Below are 24,846 nucleotides of genomic sequence, written 5' to 3'. Positions count from 1 at the left end.
TTGTTAACGACCAATGGATCCCTGGCGAGCCCATTACATAGTCCATCACACTAGCCCCTTTTTTGTTGTTCCAACAAGTGAAAATATCCACTCCCGGCCATCTTAATAGGCCATTGAATATAGCCAATCCATGAGCACTTCCCAAAGCTAGCAGATGGGATCCATATGCTGTCAACACCTTATCTTGAGATGTCCTGGCAAGCCCTTGTTCATCCAAAGCCAATTCCTTAAACATTTCCTGTTTGAGCATTAAAGTCTCCTAGTAGTAGTATATCCTCAATACTTGCATATCTCGTAATATCTTCATGTAGTACTTGAAATGGTGATCCCTCCCCAATAGCAAATGTTGAAGAGGCAGGTGGGAAGTAGCATATCGCAACATATAGATCCCTTGCGTGCCTTATCCTTAGCCTTACCCACATGTATCTAGCATGCACATCTCGTGACACTACGTGAATCATGTCTTGGAGGCTCTCATGATAAAGAATAGCCACCCTTCTTGACCCCTTGGTTCCTCTTGATCTACGGGGTTGAGGTCTGTATACGCTCTCCCATTTGTATCCCACAACATCCGGCAATCTAGAATTTGTACACTGACGTGTCTCTATATACATAGCCATATCTATCCCACGAAAGGTGTCCTCAAAATAACCAGCTCGAGTCTCATTCAACCATTACAATTCCAAAGGGACATCTTCAACGTCTCATAGGCCTTGTATTGTCATTGTGACCTCCGTTCTGCTATGATTACTTTGCCATCTCTATACACAACATACTTGCCTTCTTTATGTGCCTCCAACACTTTTGGCATGCAAGTCCTTTTGTGCTCTAGGTGTGCGGGTGTGAGATCCTCATCGAGGTAAATCTTTTCACCCTTCAAAGCCTTTCTTTTTGATAAGAAGGCCCTTTTGCTATCCATGTCCCCAAATTTCAGCATGAGGATTTGACCTCCTTGGCCATTTGGATCACCTATCCTCCAAGCATTCATAATGCATGTCTCGTATGCACCCATCTTAACACAAAGTGTTTTAGCATCCTCTTGGGGGTTTCCTTTTTTAGTCCACCCCACCACATGTACACGCAATGCACGGAGTTTCCTGTTTGCTTCCTCCTCTAGTGTTGCGTTCATCATTTCTACTTTGTTCTGAGGCACCCCTTTGTTTCTTCTGACTTCCTCGATCCATTGTACATTTTCATTCAGTGTTTGTTGAACATTTTCTACTTTCTTTTGAGCTCCCTCTACCACATTCACCCATGTGTGCATGTCTTTTTTTAAACTTTCCACCTCTTTCTTTAATTTTGGTGCATTTGGCATTGTTGTTTGTGCATCCATCATTGACTTGTATGTCACTAATTCATTCTTACATGACTCTAACTGCCTTTTGAGTCCGGCAATCTCCATGTCCTTGGTTGCTATGCGTGCATTTGTATCGGATTTCAATGCATCCATATCTGCTTTCCAAGCGCCCCTTTCCTTGTTCAAGTTATCTATCATATCCATCTGCAAGTCAACCTTGATTTCTTTATTTTTTGCATCATCCCAACCATTAGAGCATGATTTCCTGTTTGCTTCTACAACATCACTTAGTTCTTCCCTTAATGTCTCTTGCAATTTTCCATATACGTCTTTTTGCTTTGTGTCCATATCATTCATGACTTTTTGTTGCATGTTGCCACACACCCTCATGCACACTTTCAGTTTTGCATCCATTTTAGCATTCAATTTCTTTCCCCATGTTTCATGCATCGCATTTATGTCACTTGTCACCTTGTCAAATATTGGCATACATATTGTTGCAATCTCAGCTCTTATGAGGGCTTTCATGTCATCCAAACCATTTGTTGCAGTCAGCCTTTGCATCTTTGTCCATTGCTTGGCACTTGTGGGAGTGGCATTTTCATGAGCTCTCCTGCTTTGTCTATAGTAGAACTTTTCGTCCTTAGTGGGGGTCTTGTACTGCCCTTCTGATACAGTCCCTCCTGTGGTTGGCCTGATTGGTTGTGTATCAAGTTCGGTCTCATGTCCACTGGTTTCTTTGTTAGTAGTCTCTGCCATCTCGCAGTTTAGGACAGCCACTCAATATGCTTGCATTGACCCTCAGACCCTTCTTAGACAGCACCCAATACACATCGACTTCCAAGGCAGCCAGAGTCTCCCTATCTAGAGATGTGACTCTGCAGGACATTGACAGTTTCTCTGCGTAGAGACGTGCTTCTGCTCACGACAGGTCTGCGTCACGCAAGAGAGGTGTCCATTGCCCTGCCAGTCATTAACACTGTAACATCTGCCCCTGGGCGCCCAGCAATATGTAGGCAGACGGGCGTCTCCAGAGTTAGCCATCACATGCAGAGTTAGTGGCTATGTTCTCGCATCCAGCAATCGTCACATCCAGGGTTAGACGTCACATCAGTTAGATGTCACATGTAGAGTCAGTGGCTACATCGTCACATCCAACAGTCATCACATCATTGGCTACGTTCTCGCATCCAACAGTCGTCACATTCAGGGTTAGATGTCACATCAGTCAGACGTCACGTGCACACACACAGAGAGAGAGAGAGAGAGAGAGAGAGAGAGAGAGAGAGAGAGAGAGAGAGAGAGAACACTGTGATGGAGGGGTGGTTGAACAAGACACCTTTCAAATGCAAGGTCTTTCTTTGGAGGGTGATGATTGGTGGTCTTCCTCTTGCTTCAGCCCTTTCCAAGCGTCGAATCTCCAACGGCAATTGTTTCTTTTGCACCACTAGTGTGGAATCGGCCCGTCATCGATTTATTTCTTGCCCTCTCGCTAAGAAAATTTGGTCACTCTTGTCAGCAGTTTGGCGAGCAGTGGTTGGTTTCTCGCTAAGCCCTTTTGATTGGGTTTTTGTGCGGCCCAAATACCCCACACCGGCACAGTCGCACATGAAGATCTTGTTTCACTTTCTTAGATACTGGGGCTGTTGGCACAATTGGACCATTCGGGATGCTTTTCTTTTTGATTCAGCCTCTAATGTTCATGGACATATTGCTAGGCTTAAAGGTCTCTTGCATTGGCAGATAGATCTCATTCGGCACTTTGACTTACTCCCTCGGGAGGACTTACTTCCCTGGCATATGGCAATTTCCTCTGCGTCTTTGCCATGACTTTTGTAACTCTTTTGTCGTTTAGTACTTTATAAATATAACATCCATTACAAAAGAGAGAGAGAGAGAGAGAGAGAGAGAGAGAGAGAGAGAGAGTATATTAACATCTCTAAAAGGCCAATGTGGCCTATGAGACCAAAGCAATGCATACAATGATGGTGTGTTTCTCATCTGGAATGAGAAAAAAGATGAAAAACATGCCTATAAGACTGAAAAAGAAATGAAGTAGTGTCCTATAAAAGGGAAACATGTCAGTGATTTGAAAGTGAGAGTAGAGAAAGGAAAGCTCTCCATCAATGATATGTCTGTTCTCTAGGGAGGTGTATCTCTGCATGGCTGAGGCGTCTCGGTATCTGTCTCCTGTGGCCCTCAATGATGGCTTTAATTTGTCTGTGGTGTGGATGTCTAGGCCTTCGTCCGGGTGGACGTGGGCGCCTAGACCGGCTAAGTGCCACTGCTCTATCCAAAGGGACACCTACAGAGGATGAGGTCCAATGATGATGTACTCCTGTAGGCTGTGTGGCAGTAGTAGTGGTATCTGCCATACTCTATCGTGTATCAGTGAAAGAGTCAGTGACTGCTCTCTATTTATGTGAGCCGAGCTGTGGGGGCCTCCTACTCCGTAGAATTGTTGCTCTACGCCTTTGGAGCTCCAAGAGGAAAAATCCCAAGCATCTCTGATCCTCAAACTGCATGATCTGTCTCAGGGGTCCAAAATCCTCTCGAAACAGACAGTGGTATCTACCCTGTATGCCATAATATACAGTGCATCGGCAGATGTAGTGTTCCTTTGTCTTTGGCTCTCTGTCGCATAGTGGGCATATGCATTCTTCTGTCTGTATACCCTCCCATCTGCCTGTCTCAATCCTCAGGTGGTGGGATGAGGTGCGGATCTGACCAATAACTGTGCGTAGTCCATGAGGCAGCTGTGTGTCCATGTAATTGGGTCGGGTGATGAAACCATCCTCAGATACCTGAAGGAAGTGGGTCTGGTAGTGTGCCATCCTCGTGCCATGGGGGGAGGGGGGTCGGATCCAGGTCTTCTCTCTCTCTCTCTCTCTCTCTCGTGCCATGGAGAGAGAGAGAGAGAGAAAGAGAGAGAGAGTGTGTGTGTGTATGTGAGTGAGTGAGTGATTGAGGCTTGAGAGAAAAAGAGAGAGTGAGAGGCTTGGGGAAGAGAGAAAGAAGAAAGAAAGAAGAAAAAAAAAGAAAGGAGAAAGAAAGAAAGAAATTTTTAGCCTTGGGAAAGAGTGGCAAAAAAGTGCCAGTTTTGTCGTACTAAATTGTACGAATACGTACGGTACGATACCGTACAGATCATACCGTATGAATGAGTCCGTACTACGTATGGAGACAACCCTGAATAGAAGATGTAGAAGAATACTCATAGAGGTGAAGCCTGTCAATTTATTTTTGCATATCCTGAGAAGATAAATCTCTTGTTGACAAAAAAAATGTGCATAGACAATAGCTTTCTCTCTACTCCTCAGAACGCCAATCTGATGCTTCAGTTGGCTCCGAAAGGGGGGGTAAAATACTAGGATGCCTAGCCAGAACTCTCCTTGATCACTCCTCCTCCTCCCGGTTTGGAGTGGTGCTTACTGCCTGAAAAAAGGATAAACACAAAGTATACAGCAAAACACAATGATAGAATAGTAGAACTCAAAGGTGAAGAATAACTCATAATAGATGAAGAAAGAATGCTGAAAACACGCTATGCAAGAGTGAATAGAAATCCTCGAACCTTCATGTCTCAGATTGGATTAGGCAGAGATAAATTGCAGAGACCCGAAATGAACGCTGATTTGCTGTGATCATCAAGGTGGCACTTGGATGACAAACACAATGTTGAAATGAACACTGTGAAGGAGATACTGCGTGAATGCTGAAGGTGATGGTGAGAAGGTCAAAATGGCAATAGAGAAGACTAGGATGATTGCTGGGACTGATTAAACGCAGCTGTTAGCAGCACACGGCAAAGAAAACATGCCACCCAGCAACCATAGGGGTGCGCCCAGAGAGTTGAGAAAGAATAGCCATGAAAATTGAAATGCAGCATGTTGCTCAGCAAAACACAAAGTACAGCAGCCACTTAACTGGAAGAATCAGCCTGTGGAAGATCTGTCACACCATGAACAGCAGAAGCATGTGCACCAGGACCCTGTTCTTGGTGTTCTGATACCATTTGAGAAAGAGATACGTTGCGGAACCAAGAAGACAACTGCTGAACACTGAAAGAGATGAACAGAAAACAAGAACCCAATAATTCAATTGAGGATGATTCATGAAATGGGCCATGGAATCCATATACCAAAGTATGAGAAGATTACAAGCCACATGGGCTGTGGTGATCAGTAGAGTGCCTCTAGCCCCCCCTCTTTCCAATGGATGCAGATGTGCAATGAATGAGGAGAGAGAAGGGAAGGCACCAATAAATAGGCCATGGGGAGAGGCCCGAGACAACTGGACGGCACACAAAAGGTTGCCCAGATGCCCACTCAGGGGCCTGCCCAAGTGCCCAAATACAGCCACTAAAACCCATGAAATGTAGAATGCTAACAGGATGAGGGTGATGAGAAGATGATGATGATGACATGAAGGAGGAGTAGCAAAGCTGGCACCAATGTGGGATAGACAGGGATGAAGGTGGCAATGCCCATGATTTTTGAGCTAGTTGTCCTACTGAAGTTGTAGAAAACTGTTTTAATTTGATTTCATCAAGGAAATATATTGGTTCTGTATGAGAATCGAAGCAAATTAGCCAGAAAAATGAGTTTATGTTGTAGGCCAATTCTGATTAGCTTAACAGTCTCCACAATACAACCAAATGTCTTATAGTGTGGATTGTCCAACATTTATGAATACAATATCAATGCATTTGAATGAACATGTGCATAGGTCGTGCAATGATCAGTCTCATAGAGCTACCGTCTTGGAGGACTTGCCATCATCAATGGTAACTTACAAATGAGGGATTGGCATGATGATGGACTCCCAAAGGTTGGTAGGTGTTGAGGATGGTTTTGACCATCATCAAGGGTAACTTTAAGATAAAGGACTGTCATGAGACAAACTTCCAAAGATCTTAGGTATGAGGATGGGTCTTGGTCCTAGGCTTCCATAAGAGTTGGCTCCTTCCAAATTCTTGGCATTCGATAGATTGGATAGTTTATAGATGTATGTTCATTGTTAGATGTGCTTAGAGAGAAAATGAGATTAGTCGATGAAAGTAGCTTCATTATAGCAAAATGCACCAATGCTCAATGTTGCTAGGATCCCACAAAGCAATGGTACCATTTCAATATGAGGCAATTGTGTATCTTTACCCATACCCAAGGGGCCACATAATTTGAGCACATTTTGTATAAACCTGATAGATAAAGTAGGTTTGCACAAACCTGATTGACCCATATAGCAAATTTTCCTTGATTTGCCCCAATGTTCAATACTTCATCTTGACATTAATGATTGCCCCAATTTCGCATATAGTAGAAGATAAAGAAGATAGAACTCATTATTAGATATCTTTGGAACTTGGACATAAGTGATATTACTTGATCCAAGCCCTAAGATATTTACAAGCCACTAAAACCTACGTAATGCTCCCAACAACTTTGCAATGATGACAAGTAGGAGAAAAAAATAGCATGTGTGAGCTGAACACAAAGTCAATGCACAAAGCAAGCATGTGAGCAAGGAAGAGAACTGAGGTGAAATGATGCTATTTAGGCTAGGCCAAATCACCAAAATCATAGGCTACCATTGTGTTAGTATGAATGCAATGCTTGAGGATCTAAGCCCCAAAATGCTAATGGTATTGAGGACCCATTGAGGGGCAACTCAAGCAAGAAATGGTCATAATGCTGGCATACATGAAGCAACAACCACCTCACCTTATGAGAAAAAGGAGTGCAAAATTCCATGTACACTATGTAGATGGCATCATATAATCTCACCTTCGGCAAGAGAAGACATGGATACTCAATAGCTTCATGCAGTGAAAAAGCAAGGCTGAAGATGGTTGAATCTGACAGACAATATGGTGGTCCAATGTCTATAATTGATGATTAAGGACTTGAACTCCACTTTCCAGCTGCTGTAGCATTCAACTTCATGGCCTTTCTAGCTCAGCTTCTGCTTGAAAGTCTGGTTTTAGTCTGCCACTTTTAGCGCACAAGAACTTTCGTTAAAAGCAGGGCCCAAATGATCCTCTGATCAAGCTGTCTTGTATCAATGCACATGCATAATCATCTTATGGTTGATACCCAATTCATACATTCAAATGGTATCACTTACTGTGAAACATCAAGCACTGATCATTGATCCCTAGGCCCTTCAATTCAGTCGACTGGAAAAAAGTGAAGTCCATTCACCCCTCTCACAAGAATGTTTGAACCATCATGTCTGACTTGAGAATATGAAAACCAGAATTCTGCATTTCTTTTTGGCATGCATCAAGGTTTTATACGATTGGATTTTATACTTGGTGGCATAGATCAGAGCATTCCTTTGGTTTCAACTTTTCCTTTTTGTTTTACAAAACATTATAGCATATATCTCTATGCTGCTTTTTACTGTACAACAAGAGAACATTCAATTAATGTTTTTTGTTTGCTGTCTCAGAGATGAACTGTCTTTCATGTTATGATAGGTACCTGTTTGATAGACCAAGAGTGAGACACATAGTTCTGGACCCATCAAAAGTGGAAACCAGGCTAATTGTACTGTCAGAGAAGATAATGGATCCAAGTAAATGGCTTTTCTCTTGCTTTGAACATTACTATCCTCCTATGGTCACGTGGTTGGACAAGACAGTGCATATAAGCTTCTAATAGAAAGAGGGATTCCTCATAGTTTAAATCCAAGAGCTTTTGTAGCCTTGTTCACTGTTTGACTGTTCATGTCCTCACACTGATAAGATGCTATCAAAAAGCATGTTTGTATCACACAGGTCAAACTCAGTTGTGTATCTGAAAGTGTGGTTTTTAACTGGCTGAATGCACTGTTGAGTTGATATTTGTTGTGCTTATGTTTGCACCTTTAACAAGTGGCATGCGGTTTGTGAATAATGTGAGATCTTGACCTTTAAATTCCTGTCTTTGAGTGCTTGTGTTGCAGGTTGGTTATACATTAGTGTGCGGCATGATCATGTTTCTTTCCTGAGATAAGACACACACCCAAATGTCCACAAAGCTGGAGGGGGGTGCCTCCCCTCCAAGTATTAACCAAGAGAGTGACCGAGAGCCACAGTGGCAGATGTGATAGCTTGCAGGACGAATGAATAGCAACATGGGATGTCTTGTAGGCAATTACAGACATGCTTATCCATGACTCATGACACTTGCTGCATGAATTGTGGCCATAGTTGAGAACCAAGGAGGACTGGTGGAGTGTTTGAGTGGGCAAGAGGCCGGACTTTCATGAGCACACCATGCATAGCAACATGGAGTTGGGGTTTTTTTGGGGGGGAGCTGGAGGTTAGGACTGCTGGAATGACATTTTTTTCAGGCATGTTCCTGTCAACATTCCAGACAGGTCTTTTTTGTAAGGAAGTTTACTGTCCCATTGCCCTTGTAGGTAATGGACTGCTGGTGGGGAATGAGCACCACTGACTAAAGGTCAACTTTTGACTTATTACCTCATCTTTTACCACAAATTGTTCCACTTCTGTTCCACCATGATTTCAGGCTCATTCCACGATCAGACGATGTGCCATTTTCTGTGTTTGCTCTCTCTCCTTGATCAAATCAGCTTTGAAGTGTCTCTGTATACTTGCCAAGTATTTGTTTTAAATAATGAGAGAATTTCAATTCTCCTAGTTTTAACGCGCTGTTTCTTCCCTTGCATGTCCCCTAAACCCATTCCTATGCAATTCCCTGTCCCCTGTTACCCGCCGTTGTTCCAAGTTGCTATGAAAATATGTGAATGGAGGTGTCTAAGTTATTTGCCCAGCAAGACTTCGATTTACAGCCTCATGATTATGAACTGAAGTTTCAATGGCTAAGCCATCACCTTTGGGACTGCAACAGAGCCAATTTGTGCTAAGTTTACTGCATAACTGGGTTTCTGTAATTAGAAGGTGTGTACAAGTAGGCTAAAGAAATATCCAGTAGTTGAATGCTATTGCTCTTCAGGGTTATTTGCTGTGCAAGGATGAACTGCAAGGATAAGCATGATTACGCTGCTCTATGAAAATGAAGCCAAGGACATCAACTGTGTGATGGAGAAGATGGTTACAATGTACTTTGCACTGCATTAAGCAGGTAAAAGTGGCTGTGAGATAGGTGAGCTAAGACAGGCCAACCTCCCTGAAAAGTGCTTAATGACTGGTGCTAGTGAGTTGACAATGCTGCTGTTCACCTGTGGTGCAGAACTTCCAAAGGTGCATCTATTGGCTGCCTGCCCATGTGTGTTTATGTGGGCTTTACGCAGCTTCTGGTTTTGGCTACTAGACATGCTGCTGGTTGTGCTTAATATGTTCTGTTTGATGAAAACTGCAGCAGGTCTCAGCACAGCTGGAGGATAGAAGAGCAGAGATCAAGAGTGACGTATTACAATGACTTTTAGTTCTCTCCTTCAGCCGTGTCCATGCTTATGGGCAAATGCCTCTGCTTAGGGACCAGAAAACAGGCTAGTACAAAGCAACATAATTGGGACTCTGAATTAATGTACAATCATGTCAAGAAATAATGTGTCTACGAAAGGTCTATTTGGTCTTGAAAATTCTATCCATCATTCAATTGAAAGTGGCAAGAGCATTTGTAAGCCCAAATGACACAAGAAACCCATAAAGATCAAAAGAATCCCTTCCAAAACGAATTGGTCATTAAAGGGTCTTGATCACTGACGATTGACTCTGGCATGGCATGGTACTTGAACACATGATTCAAAAATAACTGTGCCATATGATTGACCTTAATCTTCTTCCTCACCAGAATGAAATGGGTATGCTTATTGAACATGCAAATAATACTCCATATTCCATCATTCCTTGTAGATGTCCTAGGAAGCTCAAAGATAAAGTCCATAGCAATGCTCTGCCAAGGCCTACTAGGAATAGGAAAGGGTTGCAATAAATCCAACATCTTTTGCCTATCACACTTTACTTTTTGACATACTATGCATATTTGAACAAACTGCTCTACGTCGCGTCTCAAAGTAAGCCAATAAAAGAAATGCTCCTCTTGCTTATTTGTAGCATTAATACCTCTATGCCTTCCATATGGAGCATCACTCTCAGTCATCACTGTAGGTCTCAATTCCTTTGTGACATGCAATCGCCTATGCATCATCGGACAACCATCTCTAAGCACAAAGTGCTCATGTCTCTAGCTATTGCAAAGTTGATCATATACATTTTCAAAAATTTAAATCAGTAGCATATTGATCTTTCATAGCATCCAACTTAGTGTGATATATCATACTGACAATCGAAATCTAAGGCTTATACATAGTTGCTAAGAAACTCATTTCATAAGGTTAGGAAACTTGTTTCATACCTGGGCATCTTAGAAACCTATGAAATATCTATTTTAAATTTCCAAAAAGCCCTACCCTAAAAAATAGATTTGAACTTTCGTAATCAACGTTTGTCCTCGATCCATTTGATGCATTGACATGGACATTGATATTGTTTACAAGAATGTATTGTTGTCTATAATGCATGTATATATTGATGGCTTCTTCTAATTAAGGCTACTATTGTCATGGATAATGGACCATGATGCACATATATATTGATGCTATGTCAAATCTCCATTTGTATTGTATAGAATTATAATTATGATAAATTATGTCATATGAGTTATACTCAATATGTATAAAGTCTCATGATAGTCTTTCTCCATGTTGAATGAAACTTGTTTTTAATGTTTTAAGAAACTTGTATGAAACCTATGAAACACGTTTCATACCTTTCGTTTTAGAAACCCTTGGCAACTATGGGCATATGAGACAATGCAACAGCCACTGCATTCTTTTTCCTATTTGAAAGTGAAACATAGTAAAGAAATTTGCCTATCTCATGTGCTTCTCGGACAATTTAGTTTGTGTTGAGCTTAAAGGTGGCTCGCGGATTGAGACGCGTAGTGCTTGCTAACAGCAGAGAGACAGAGAGAGAGAGTGTAGAGTTGAGAGAGAGAGTGAGCACGACTTGTGGGTACATTGAAAGAGGTTTTTAGATAGATATATTTATGAAAGTACAATGTGCTAAGGGTGTGTTCACACCCGTACATGTATAAAAGAGCACGATGGCCCTTTATTCCCAACAACCTCCTATCTAAAGGAAATGTACCTTAAGAGGAGAAAAGAATCAGCTAAGTCTAGGTATGTACAAAGCTGAAATACATATATCTATCCAACTCCCATCATCTGTCGGCAATGAGCAAACTGCTTTGTTGAAAGACCCTTCGTAAGAAGGTTTGCAAGATTATCATCTGTATGCACTTTGACAAGCCCAATGCTCTTGTTGTCAAGTACATCTCTAATGAAGTGGTACTTCACTTGTATGTGCTTCGTCTTGGTATGAAAGATGGGGTTCCGTGCTAGCATGATAGCACTTTGACTATCACAATGGAGAACTTGTAACTCTGTAATGCCAAGCTCTCCCACCAGACGTGAAAGCCATAAAGCCTCCTTACATGCCTCAGTGGCAGCCACATACTTTGCCTCTGTAGTGGACAATGCAACACACTTTTGTAGCTTGGAGATCCAAGAGACTGCTCCTCCTATGAAGGTAAACACATACCCAGAAGTGGACTTTTTGCAATCGGCATGACCAGCATAGTCTGCATCCGTAAAGCCAACAATAGATGCCTTCTTCTTTCGAAAGCAGATGCATAACTCCTTTGTGCCTTTGAGGTATCTCATAATACCTTTCACTGCTTCCCAATGCTTTTTACTAGGGTTTGCCATGTATCTGCTAACCACTCCCACTGCAAAGACAATGTCAGGACGTGTAGCAACCATAGCATACATCAAACTGCCAACAGCTGAAGCATATGGTATCTTGGCCATTTCAGCCTTCTCATCATCAGATATAGGGCTGTCCTCTACACTGAGTTTCACATATGGAGGCAATGGAACCCCAATTATTTCCCCCACCTCCATATTAAAATGCTACAAAACCTTGGAGATATACTCCTACTGAGATAGATAGAGTAATCCTTTCGACCTATCTCTAAGTATTCGCATGCCAAGAATGTGATTTGTATCACCAAGGTCCTTCATGTCAAAGCTGCCATGAAGACTTTGCTTTAGTGAGTCCAAGGCATGAGTATCCTTGCCAGCAATCAGCATGTTATCAATATACAGAACCAAGATAATCAGGCTGCCATCTACTGTCTTCTTGGTGTACAAGCAGTGATTCACATGACTTCTATGGAAACCTTGAGATTGCATAAATGTATCAAACTTATGATACCATTCTCTTGGTGCTTGTTTCAGCCCATACAAACTCCTTTTGAGTTTACATATCATCTTCTCTTTCCCTTTTTCCACAAACCCTTCAGGCTGCATATATATGTCTTCATGTAGATCACCATATAAGAATGCAGTCTTTACATCCATCTGTATGAGCTCCATATTTTCAGCTGCAACCAAGCCCAAAATGGTTCTCAATGTAGTCATCTTGACTACAAGAGAGAAGATCTCATTGAAGTCAACTCCATGTTCCTGCTTGTACCCTTCGCAACCAATCTTGCTTTGTACTTTGGTGAGGAACCAAAAGTGACCATCTTGTAAACCCATTTACATGAAAGGGTTTTCTACCCTTCAGGCAACTATACCAAGTTCCAAGTGCTATTTTTCTCAAGAGATTCCATCTCTGACAACATGGCTTTATACCATTTCTTGTTGTCCTGTCTGTCCATTGCTTCCTTGAAGCAAGATGGTTCACCACAGTCTATCAACATGACATAATCAGCCACATTGTTTGTACCAGGAATGAATCTATCAGGTTGTCTAGGATCCCTAGATGATTTCCTAACCCAATGATCATTGTTTGCTGGTTGTTGAGTATTTTCAGCTTGCTGTCCTGGCATTTCAGCTTGCAAACTAGCATTAACAGCTTGCTCTCCTGGCTGTTCTTGCACATATAGTGGCTCATTATCATGGGCAATAGCTGGCTAATCATTTTCAGTATTATTTTCTGCAAGTATTTGTTGCTGTACAGTGGGCACATTTTGCTGTCCAAAAGGTATTTCTTCTCGGAATACAACCCTATGGACCTCTTCAGTCTTTTTGGGTTGTTTATGCATGCGATCTTCCTGGACGATAACATCATTGCTGGGTACTACTTTCCTTTTCTCGGGATCCCATAATCTATACCCCATTTCACCCTCATCACCATGTCCTAGGAAAATGCATTTATAGGACGTTGGCTCAAGTTTGTTGCGTTTTTCTTTATGAATGTGTACAAAAGCCTCGCAGCCAAACACTTTCAGGCGAGCGTATGAAGGTAGTTTTCCCGACCACGCTTCTTGGGAAACTCCCCTCCCCAAAAGATCTGTTTGGTGGCCGATTAATTAAGTGTACGGCTGTCATAGCAGCCTCTGCTCAAAAATCACTTGGGTGCTCGGTCACGGCAACAACATGATCACTCACACTAGATACATGGAGAAGATACAAGATATCGCTTTTACAACCTCTAGCAATTACTCTAGATCCCTTGTAGATCTTCCATTTCCCATCACCAAAAGTGGTATGAAATCCATCATCATCTAGCTGCCTTGTGCTAATCAAGCTCTTCTTGAGCTTAGATACATGCCGTATATGCTGAAGTGTGAAGATAGAACCATGTTGAAATTGCAACTGCACATTGCCAATATCTGCAATGTCACATGCATAGTTGTCCCCAAGATGGACAACACCATGTCGACCCTATGTATAGTCAGAGAATCACTCACCATGAGGTGTGACATGAAAGGAAGCACTTGAATCTAGAATCCAAGTATGCATGTCATCATCTGGATCTGCAAGTAAAGCATGTGCACCAAAGTGTGAAGAGACCGAGAGTTCGTCATTCCCACAGTCCCTATTATGAGTGACTACATTCACCTCTTTAATTTTGAGATTGAGGCTGACTCTCTTTCTTCTCTTCCTTGCTATCATCTGTCTTCTTGCCCTTTCCTTTCTCTTTTTTCCATTTGTAGCAATCATGTTTAAAGTGACCCTTCTTGCCACAATGATGGCATTCAACATCCTTGCCACGTGATTTACTGCGTCCCTTGCTATCAGATTTTGCCTTTCTCCTGTGATCTGCCTCTAGTATGCAAAGCACTAGAAGACTTATTGGATGCATTGCCTCTGCTGATTCATTTCTTCCATGAGTAGAGCACGCTCTATGTCATCATACAAAAGAATCGCATTAGAATTGCTCATAGCAGTAGCATATGAAGATAGTTTGCCCGACCACGCTTCTTGGGGAACTCCCCTCCCCCCCCCCACCCCAAAAGACCTGTTTGGTGACCGATTAATTAAGTGTACGGCTGTCATAACAGCCTCTGCTAAAAAATCACTTAAGTGCTCGGTCACGGCAACAACATGATTACTCACACTAGATACATGGAGAAGATACAAGATATCACTTTTACAACCTCTGGCAATTACTCTAGACCCCTTATAGATCTTCCATTTTCCATCACCAAAAGTGGTATGAAATCCATCGTCATCTAGCTGCCTTGTGCTAATCAAGCTCTTCTTGAGCTTAGACACATGCCGTATATGCTGAAGTGTGAAGACAGAACCATGTTGAAATTGCAACTGCACATTGCCAATATCTGCAATGTCACATGCATAGTTGTCCCCAAGATGGACAACACCATGTCGACCCTATGTATAGTTAGAGAATCACTCACTATGAGGCGTGACATGAAAGGAAGCACTTGAATCTAGAATCTAAGTATGCATGTCATCATTTGGATCTGCAAGTACAGCATGTGCACCAAAGTGTGAAGAGACCGAGAGTTCGTCATTCCCACAGTCCCTATCATGAGTGACTACATTCACCTCTTTAATTTTGAGATTGAGGCTGACTCTCTTTCTTCTCTTCCTTGCTATCATCTGTCTTCTTGCCCTTTCCTTTCTCTTTTTTCCATTTGTAGCAATCATGTTTAAAGTGACCCTTCTTGCCACAATGATGGCATTCAACATCCTTGCCACGTGATTTACTGCGTCCCTTGCTATCAGATTTTGCCTTTCTCCTGTGATCTACCTCTAGTATGCAAAGCACTAGAAGACTTATTGGATGCATTGCTCTGTTGATTCATTTCTTCCATGAGTAGAGCACTCTCTACGTCAGTATACAAAAGAGTCGCATTAGAATTGCCCATAGCAGTCCTGAATGTATCCCAACTCTCTGGCAGAGTGCAAAGTAAGAATGTAGCCTTAAATTCTTTATCAATCAAGAACTTCAAGGAAACCAGCTGGCTGAAAATGGAGTTAAACTCACTCAAGTGAGTAGACATTGCTGTACCCTCTTTCATACGCAAATCCATAAGCTTTTTCAGCCAATACACTTTGCTTGTAGCACTCTTCTGTGTATACAGTTCTTCCAGTCAAGTCTAAATAGCATATGTAGAATCCAAACCTTCAATATTAAATAGCAAGGCATCAGAAATCGATAACTCGATGGTTGAGCGTGCAAGCTCATTTAACTCGTCCCAATCTTCCTGTTCCATGTCTGCGGGCCTTGCCCTTTTGGTCTTAATTGGCTTTGCCTACTTCTTCTGCAACAAGATATTGTAGCACTGTTTTGGCCAGACAGCAAAGTTATGTGCTCCTTCAAGCTTCTTAATGTGCATGAGATTACTGCTGCCACTGCTGCCAGCCATGATTTTCAGCCCAAATGTGACCAAAAAATTCAGCAAATGCAGGCCCAAACTGTCACACATGTGACCTAGGTACAAACAAGTACCAACCAGCAATAAAAGACCATGTAGAAGCAGAAATTTCATATCTGTAAGGAAATTTTCAGAGGCGCCAAACCACAGCACTTCACAACTGATTACAATTGTTCCAAGGGTAAATACATCACATTACATGAGAAGTCTCAAATTTTAGCTGCAATTTTTGTTATACATACCCACGGGCATAAAATTTGACACGCACGGTCAAAAGCCCCAAAATTTTGTGCTCAAAGCATCAACCATATATCTGCACTATCTTTGACACGCATGGAACAAGCCAATTTTACCAAAGTACAGCAATTTCAGCAAAACCCCCAAATTTCACTGACCGATTTGTCTCGATTGCATTAATACATGTTCCTGAAAGCATAAAACGGGTGCAAAACTTCACAAAATTTTGCAAAAGCCCTAGATTTCTCGGGTCCGAATGTGCACCAATGTTAGCCAATTTGACTTAGCTGAACAAAATTTCACCAATATAGTAAAAGCCCCAAATTTTATGGGTCCAATGTTGAGAAATTTCACTCAAATGAGCAAAATTTTAATAAATTTGATGAAATCCCCAGTTCAAATGCACACAATGTTTGCAATTTCTGACATAGATGCCTCAATTTTGCATGAACAACACTCAATTTGGAAAAGCCCCAAAATTTTGGCCCTAAATCTGCACAAATCTGTGCTTTCGCGCGCAAACCCTCGGTAGTGGAAGAGGAAAAATTGCAAGATTTTGACAATAAATGAGGAAAAAATGCATGGAATGTGACGAATCTACTCCTGTTGACCAGACGCTTGTTGTCGTGACTTGTTGCCTTGCAGAAAATTGCCACCTGATGCCACAGAAGCTGTCGCCAGCCAGTCACCTTGAGTCGTGACCAGTCGATGACCTGAAAACTTGTCGCCTGCCTGCCAGGTCAAAACGACTTGTTGCTTGTGCAGATTAAGGGTTCTGGCCCGTCACTGACAGTGCAGCACACACACGTGCTTGAAATTAGTGGTGACTTGATGATTTTGCATGAGCGAAACACTAGAGATGTCTCGCATGGACTTTGAGGAGCGCGAACACCTTAGCCGAAGCTCTGATACCAGTTTGTTGGGCTCAGAGGTGGTGCGAGGATTGAGACACGTAGTGCTTGCTAATAGGAGAGAGACAGAGAGAGTGTAGAGTTGAGAGAGAGAGAAAATGAGTACGACTTGTGGGTACAATGACGAGTGTATCTCTTTAGGTTTATATATATATATATATATATATATATATATATATATATATATATATATATATATATATATATGAAAGTACAATGTGCTTAGGGTGTGTTCACACCCATGCACGTATAAAAGAGCACGATGGCCCTTTATTCCCAATAGTTTGCGCCAAAAAATAGTGTGATGTTTGATGGTTATCTGCACTGCAAAATCAGCCCCTAAGAGATAGTGTTTCCATATCAAAAGTGCATGAATTACAATATACAATTCTTTCTCATAGTACATTGGGCACTTGCATATATAGTGCTCCTCAATCTCTGGCCCAAGCTGGCAAAGTTGGTAGATCTAGTCCTCTTAGGAAAGGGAATTTGCTCCGTAGTGACTAGTCTATATCTGCAACTAGTGCAAGGAATGCGGAGTTGACTAATGGTACTTTGTGGAACAGGTGTATATCCATGTATCTCGGTTAGATCACAAAATGATTAGGGGATACTTATCGAAGATGCTTTTGGAAGAAAGCCAACTTCGTTTCTAGATCTTAAGTAGGTGACAACCAAATCCCAGCTATATGTAGTTGAATAATGTCCATCTCTAGCCTCTAAGAAAGGGGAGTTCAAGTTGTATTGTAGGGGTGGAAGGTGACCCATATATAGTCCATGCAATTGCAATAATATCTCTATTTGGGCATACCAATACTCAGTGTCACCTTGTAGTGCTAGCTGTCTAGATGACTCTAGAGCAAGTTTAGAGTAACTTGAGGCTCCAAAGTTTGTGCATAAAAATCACAATTTGGAAAAGGGTCTCAGCTACAATAGGTGGTACTTCCATCTTTGCTTTGACTATGTCAGATGGCACTGAGTACTTACTCTTGATCATCTAGGAGATCATTAGCAATAGGGGTCTCTCCATTTGCTCCCATTTATTGTAAAGATCATGACCGAACTGTGAAGAAATACCCTAACACAGAAACATAAATAGAAACCGTACAACAAAGCAGAGATTGATAAAAGAACACAGTTAGGGTTAGGGTAACTTAGAGACAATGAACATAGTGAATGAATGAAGTGATATGACTATTGAATATACGATGCTCATGCAGCAAACACACTATGCAGTGAATGAATATTGAACCTCTAACTCCTGTATCTCAAGGATCAGGGCAAGGATAATGAGTTGGAGAGTGTGTCGTACTCTGAACGGATCTTGAATCGCAACAAGGCAGTCTCCGGATGTTGAACACTAGCAAACACAGCAGTGAGAAGCTAGATCTGATGTAGATAGCAGTGAGGAGAGAGAAAGACAAAATGTAGGCAGTAGGTGGAAGAAAGACTAAAAACGCAGGCAAGATAGCTTGTAGGAGAGAGAAAGACTAAAAACGCAGGTAGGATAGCTTGCAGGAGAGAGAAAATTGCCAAACGCAGGCAGAACAGCTTGGTGACAGCTTGTAGGAGCTGGCAACTGTTGGAGGAGAGAGAAAACTGCTAGTTGACACTTGCAGCAGCTAGGCGACAGGCTGCGAGAAGCAAACGCAGGGCTGTGATGATGTGGCAAGCTGTACGGAAGTAGGTTTGCATACAAACAGCAGTCACTTGGTTGGAATCAGCTCCAAACTGCGTGAAGAGGGCTGGAAATCACGCGCCAATTGATGGAGATAGCAATGGACAGCTTCGACTTAGTTGTCCTCTGTGAATAGGGGTGGGCAGCAAGCTGAAACACCTGAAATCTTCAAAAATGAGATTGAGGACTGAATGGAGGGCAGTACATGTATTTATAGAAAGGTTGGGCCCTCCAAAAAGGGTTTGTGCATGTGGGACACAGAGACACTCTAGGAGCGTGTTTCTTTTAAATAAACAAGGTTTCTTCATTAATTAAACATGTTTTGGGATTGTTTAAGTAAAGCTAATGCATTTTTAGCTCAACACCTCTTGGGCCCAACAACGGTGCCACAAGAATAGAGGCCAACCAAGCCCTTTCTTTGTTTATCTTTCATCCCAAGGCATTCCATCCCAAAGCAACCAGAGTATCGGATAAAGGGTGTGCGTCGGTTGCCCAGTGGCCTACTAAGACTACAGAGGCGATGATTATCTTACCAAGGGCGCCTAAGTGATCACCCTAGAGAGGACATGGCATCAGACAAAGGGTGTGCGTCGGCTGCCCAGTGGCCTACCAAGCCCTACAAAGGTGGATGGAACCAACTATGACTTTTTTTTGTTTTTTTAATTTTTTTTGTTTGAGGGCTTTTTAGGTTTGATAGAATAAGCATTAAGTGAGGGTTTCAAATTAGTTTTGTCCTATTGAGTATCCCTGTCCCATACGGGAGAGCGATAAGAGATAGTCACAGAGCCAAGACCTTCACAAGACAAGCATACTATTCCTACCATTACTGGGTGTCGGTGACGAAGAAAATGGCTAAGGTGTGTGTATAGCAAATATGTCAAGCAAGCAATACAAGCAAAGCAAGCAAGCAAGCTGGGAAAGACTGCCTTGGAGACTGCCATGTGCAATGCCACGAATATGGTGGATCCTAGAGTTGACCACTCCAAATGACCAAAAAGGGATAAATGCGCACAGATGCATGTTTACATGAAGAGAATGTCAATGCCTGGGGTAATGCAAAGGGAGATGCAAGATATCATGCTTATGCAATATGCTATGCAACAGTGCTACTTGGACAGTACCCTCGCAGGGAAATTGTTCACTTGTCCAAGTGCCCTTTTACAATCATGTCATCTTGACAGTGGGGATAAGGTTACAAATGTTCATAATACAATAAAAGAATGAATGTCTAAAAACTGTAAGTATCTTCACTGTCACTATCAAGAGTAGAAGCCGCTCCTTTGAAATTGAAAGAGAAAGCAAGAGAGAAGCACTCTCTTCCCGTCAAGCTGAAGTAGGGGAGGGTGTATCCAAGCCGTTCCTGGGTAGCAGGTATTGAAGAACCGGCTGATTGACCGCTTTGGTCAAGCTATCTGCAAAATTATCTGATGATGGCATAAACTCTAGGCGAATAGTGCCTAGCTCAACTTGCTCTTTGGAAAGTGGAAGTGGACTCCCATATGTCGTGTCCGTGGTGTGATGATTGGATTGCCCGTAAGGGCAATGGCACTCTGGTTGTCAGAGTAGACAACTGTGGGAGAGTCACATCGAAAGTGAAGCACCGCCAGTAAACTCCTCAGATAGATGGCCTCGGTGGTGCCATTGAAGAGAGCCTGGTACTCAGCCTCGGCCTTGGAAGCCGCCACCGTCTCCTGCTTACGACTAGACTAAGAAATGGAAGCCATGCCCAAGGTAAAGAGGTAGCTGCCATGGGAATGCCGGGTGTCAAGATCTCCTGCCCAATTACAATTAGTGTACCCCTACAAACATAAACCAGAATCATATGTTAGGCCATAAGAATAAGTACATCGCAAATAACGCAACACACGAAGCATGCAGTCCAATGCGACATCCTAGGTGCTGTGAAATACTGACCGAGTATGCTAACTGAGTTAGCTAAATCTGGCCTAGTGTGAATTAACCAAATAAGTTTTCCTACAACAAAATGATAGATATGTTCATCGAAGGGCTGTCCGAGGATGTCCTTCGACAAGTGGATAGTAGGATCAAGAGGCGTGACCACTCGTCGTGTGTGATCCAAAGTGTACTGTTCCACAAGCTGAAGTGTATACTTCTGCTGTGACAAAAAAATACAGCCCCCAGAACGAACCATCTCCATCCCTAAGAAATAGGACAATAAACCAAGGTTCGTCATCTCAAATGTAGCTTTAAGATTTGCCTAGATTTCCACTATGGCAGCAAAATTTGAGCCTGTGATGTGAGTAAGTCATCAATGTATAGGAGGATATAGCTAATCCCCTCTGCAGCAGATTGAACATATAAGTTCGGGTCATAAGGGGTAGAATGGTATCTGTGAGTTTGCAAGAACTCATCCATCCTATGGAACCAAGATTGCGGCGCTTGCTTCAGCCCATAAAGAGCTTTATGCAAGCGAAATACCTTATCCCTAGGGTTCCCTGAAGGAAAGCGCGGTGGTTGCTCCACATAGACTTCATGCTCCAAGTAACGGTTCAGGAAGGCACTCTTGCCATCCATTTGATGTATCGGCCAACCGTGGTGAGCGGCTAGCGCGAGTAGAGCCTTGTACTTGTCTAAAGTTCCATCACTTTTAGCTTGGTTCTAAAAACCTACTTTGTCCCGATGGCTTTCTTGTGGCTTGGACGATCCACCAATGTCCAAGTCTCATTTCGGTCAATACTCTCTAGCTCCTTCTCCATGGCTTCTCACCATTGAGGGTGCTGAAGAGCCTTTGCCATTTATCCGGCTCAGAATGTGCTACATAATCAGCCGTAAACAACGGCGCAAATGATGCTTGAGGAGCAAGTTGGGTAGATCTTCTAGGTCCCTTCGGAGTGGAATCTGGTGGTAGGATCTCCGAATCTTGCATGGTCTACTGGTACTAGCGAGGTAATGGGTTGAGGAGGGGGACTTGGGAGCGAAAGAATCTGTGGAAATATCAGGAGTAGAAAGTAGACCAAGCTTAGTAGGCACAATCTCTGATGATGTGGAAGAAGGAATTGGATCGGAATCCGGTGCAAAAGACTGCACGATATCCCTCCCGTTAAAGATGACATCTCGCCTAACGATCACCTTGTTTGTCCGAGGATCAAACAAACGATAGGCTTTTGCTTCAGAGGAACATCCCACAAAAATAAGAAGATCAGCTCGGGGAGTCAGCTTTTCTATCTTGTCATTAGGCATGTACTTTGTCTCGATGACTTTCTTGTGGCTTGGCCGAGAGCCAAAAAATGCCTCATACGTAGCCTTCTGAGGAAGAGCCGTAGTTGGGCATCTGTTGAGGGTGTACACCGAAGTGTTAACAGCCTTGACCCAAAAGCGCTCAGGGAGCTATGTTGTGAATAGCATAGAGCGTGCCATTTCCATGACTGTTCAGTTCCTATGTTTTTCGACTCCATTCTGAGAAGGGGAGTTGGTAGAGGTGAGCTGGTGTGAGATGCCATGCTTCTGTAGAAACTCGGGAAACTCGTGGGAGATGAATTCATCATCGCTATCACTCCTCATGCAACCGACATGACGACCAGTCTGGTTATGAACCAGTAGCACCTAAGCAAAAAAATATGTGAAAGCATCTGAGTACATCACATTGTTTAAGGTGGCAGTGGATATCGGCCTACAAAGATCAACATGAATCAATCTAAGAGGTGCTTCAGCACGATGCGAGATTTGCTGAGGGAATGGGGTACGGTGTTGCTTCCCGAGCTGACATGCTTTACAGACATCTCGAGCTAGCTTCAGGCGTGGAAGGCCCTTAACCAGCTCATGACGTGACAACTCATAAAGAGAGTCATAAACAAGATGCCCTAAGCGAAAATGCCAAAGGTGCTCATTTTTCGTAGACTCCCGAGATGTGACTAAGACTTGGAAGCTATGGAACACAGAGCCCTCAGCTGTTGGCTCGGTCAGAAAATGTGTCATGTGGTATAGGCCATTAGGCTGTGTCTCACCGCGAGCAATCACTAAACCAGTTTGAGAGTCAAGGACCTCGACTGTGGTCGCTGTAAAGAAGATTGCTCACCCCAACCGACAAAGCTGTTGAACAGATAACAAGTTCACCCCAAGTTGAGGGACATGATATACATTGTCCAGCGAAACTAGATTCGGACCCTTCTCAGTGGAAAAATTGATGAGCTTTGAATCTTGATCGAGGAGTTGTTTCCTATGCGGATCGGCCCGGCTGCAGGGGCTCGAGAACGGAAAATGTCCGCTAAGGTAGTCATATGATGTGTAGCTCCACTGTCCATAATCCAAACAGGAGTTGAAGTGCTCGGCTGTGACGAGTGGGCCTCTGCGGTAAACTTTGCAGGAGGTAACTCACAGATGTGGATGAGACTCGCATTTGATGTCTCTATGGACAAGCCCTCTAGAGGCAGAGAACGTTGTCGATTGAGATGGTTGAGCAGTGGCAGTATGAGTTTGACCTTTAAACTGCCCTTTGCCATCACCCTGCCTCCCTTGCTGGGGGTTGTTTGACCGAGGAGTGGGGGTCTATGACTTAGGTTTTGGTGCTGTTCCTCTTGCCTTTGATTGACACTCATCATCAAAATGGCCAGTCTTTTGACAATGTTGACAACACCTATTTATTTTAGGTACATTTTGCTACCTAGGTTTGAGAGATTGGGATGTTTCTTGTGATTCCCCAAATTGATTTTGCTTTTGCTTTTGATTTTGATTTTGATTTTGATTTTAAGTTTTGGAGATTGAATCGATGTTGTTGTGTTCGAAATCATTTGAACCTGCTCTTGTTCTTGCTTCTTGTGTAGAGCTTTCAGATTAAAGGCCTAGGTTTCTTAGAGAGTACTAGGCTCTGATACCATGTGAAGAAATACCCTAACACAGAAACATAAGCAGAAATCATACGACAAAGCACAGACTGATAAAGAACACAGTTAGGGTTAGAGTAACTAAGAGACAATGAACACAGTGAATGAATGAAGTGATATGACTACTGAATATACGATGCTCATGCAGCAAACACACTATGCAGTGAATGAATATTGAACCTCGAACTCCTATATCTCAAGGATCAGGGCAAGGGTAATGAGTTGGAGAGTGTGTCGTTCTCTTAGTGGATCCCAATTTGCAGCAAGGCAGCCTCCGGATGTTCAACACCATCAAATGCAGCAATGAGAAGCTGGATCTGATACAGATAGGAGTGAGGAGAGAGAAAGACTAAAAACGTAGGTAGCAGGTGAGAGAAAAACTAAAAACGCAGGCAGGACAGCTTGCAGGAGAGAGTCTAAAAACGCAGGTAGGATAGCCTGCAGGAGAGAGAAAACTGCCAAATGTAGGCAAAACAGCCTGGCGACAACTTGTAGGAGTTGGCGGCTGCTGGAGGAGACAGAAAATTGCTAGTCGACACCTGCAACAGCTGGGCAAAAGTCTGTAGAAAGCAGACGTAGGGCTGTGATGACGTGGCAGGCTGTAGGGAAGCAGGTCTGCATAAGAACAGCAGTCGCCTGGCCGGAATAAGCTCCAAATTGCATGAAGACTGCATGAAGAGGGCTGGAAATCAGGCGCCAACTGATGGAGACAGCAATGGACAGCTTCGGCTGAGATGTCCTCTGTGAACGGGGTGTGGGCAGCAAGCTGAAACACCTGAAATTTGCAAAAACGAGATTGAGGAATGAATGGAGGGCAGCATACGTATTTATAGAAAGGTTGGGCCCTCCCAAAAGGGTTTGTGCATGTGCGACATAGAGACTCTCTAGGATTGCGTTTCTTTTAAATAAACAAGGTTTCTTCATTAATTAAGCATGTTTTGGGGCTGTTTTAGTAAAGCTAATGCATTTTTAACTCAACACAGACCTCACCACCATTTTTTCATGATTCTCTTGTCTCCGTCTAGTATTCTCATTGATGCTTTTTGTTGTGTGTGGGGGTTGAGTATTGCAGCCTTGTACCTTCAATTTCCTAGCTAGTTTTATTCCTTTGTTTCCACTTCATTCCTATTTTCTTTATTTTTTTTTCTCACTCCATGTTCTTGATTTTTTTGTGAGAAAATCAGAATCAGCTGTGGAGGGTAGAGAGACTAGA

At 42.8% G+C, this 24,846-nt stretch overlaps 1 protein-coding gene across 7 annotated transcripts in view; it reads left to right on the top strand.

Moving 5' to 3' along the window:
• The window catches only part of LOC148012151 (S-adenosyl-L-methionine-dependent methyltransferases superfamily protein), a 183,476-nt gene that overhangs the window by 43,967 nt on the left and 114,663 nt on the right, over positions 1–24,846 (top strand). For all 7 annotated transcript variants that reach the window (XR_015689115.1, XM_087669523.1, XM_087669522.1 and 4 more), the window contains exon 3: positions 7,779–7,876. Coding sequence is in view for 6 of the 7 variants with exons in the window: in XM_087669523.1 (XP_087525649.1) it covers positions 7,779–7,876 (98 nt within the window). In the remaining variant the exon portion in view is untranslated. The remainder of the gene's footprint in view (positions 1–7,778; positions 7,877–24,846) is intronic.

Source organism: Lygodium microphyllum, chromosome 27, assembly GCF_053477565.2.
Source record: "Lygodium microphyllum isolate KBCC chromosome 27, Lygodium_microphyllum_v1.1.10, whole genome shotgun sequence".
Classification (NCBI taxonomy): Eukaryota; Viridiplantae; Streptophyta; class Polypodiopsida; order Schizaeales; family Lygodiaceae; genus Lygodium; species Lygodium microphyllum.
This window is presented reverse-complemented; position numbering and strand designations above follow the sequence as displayed.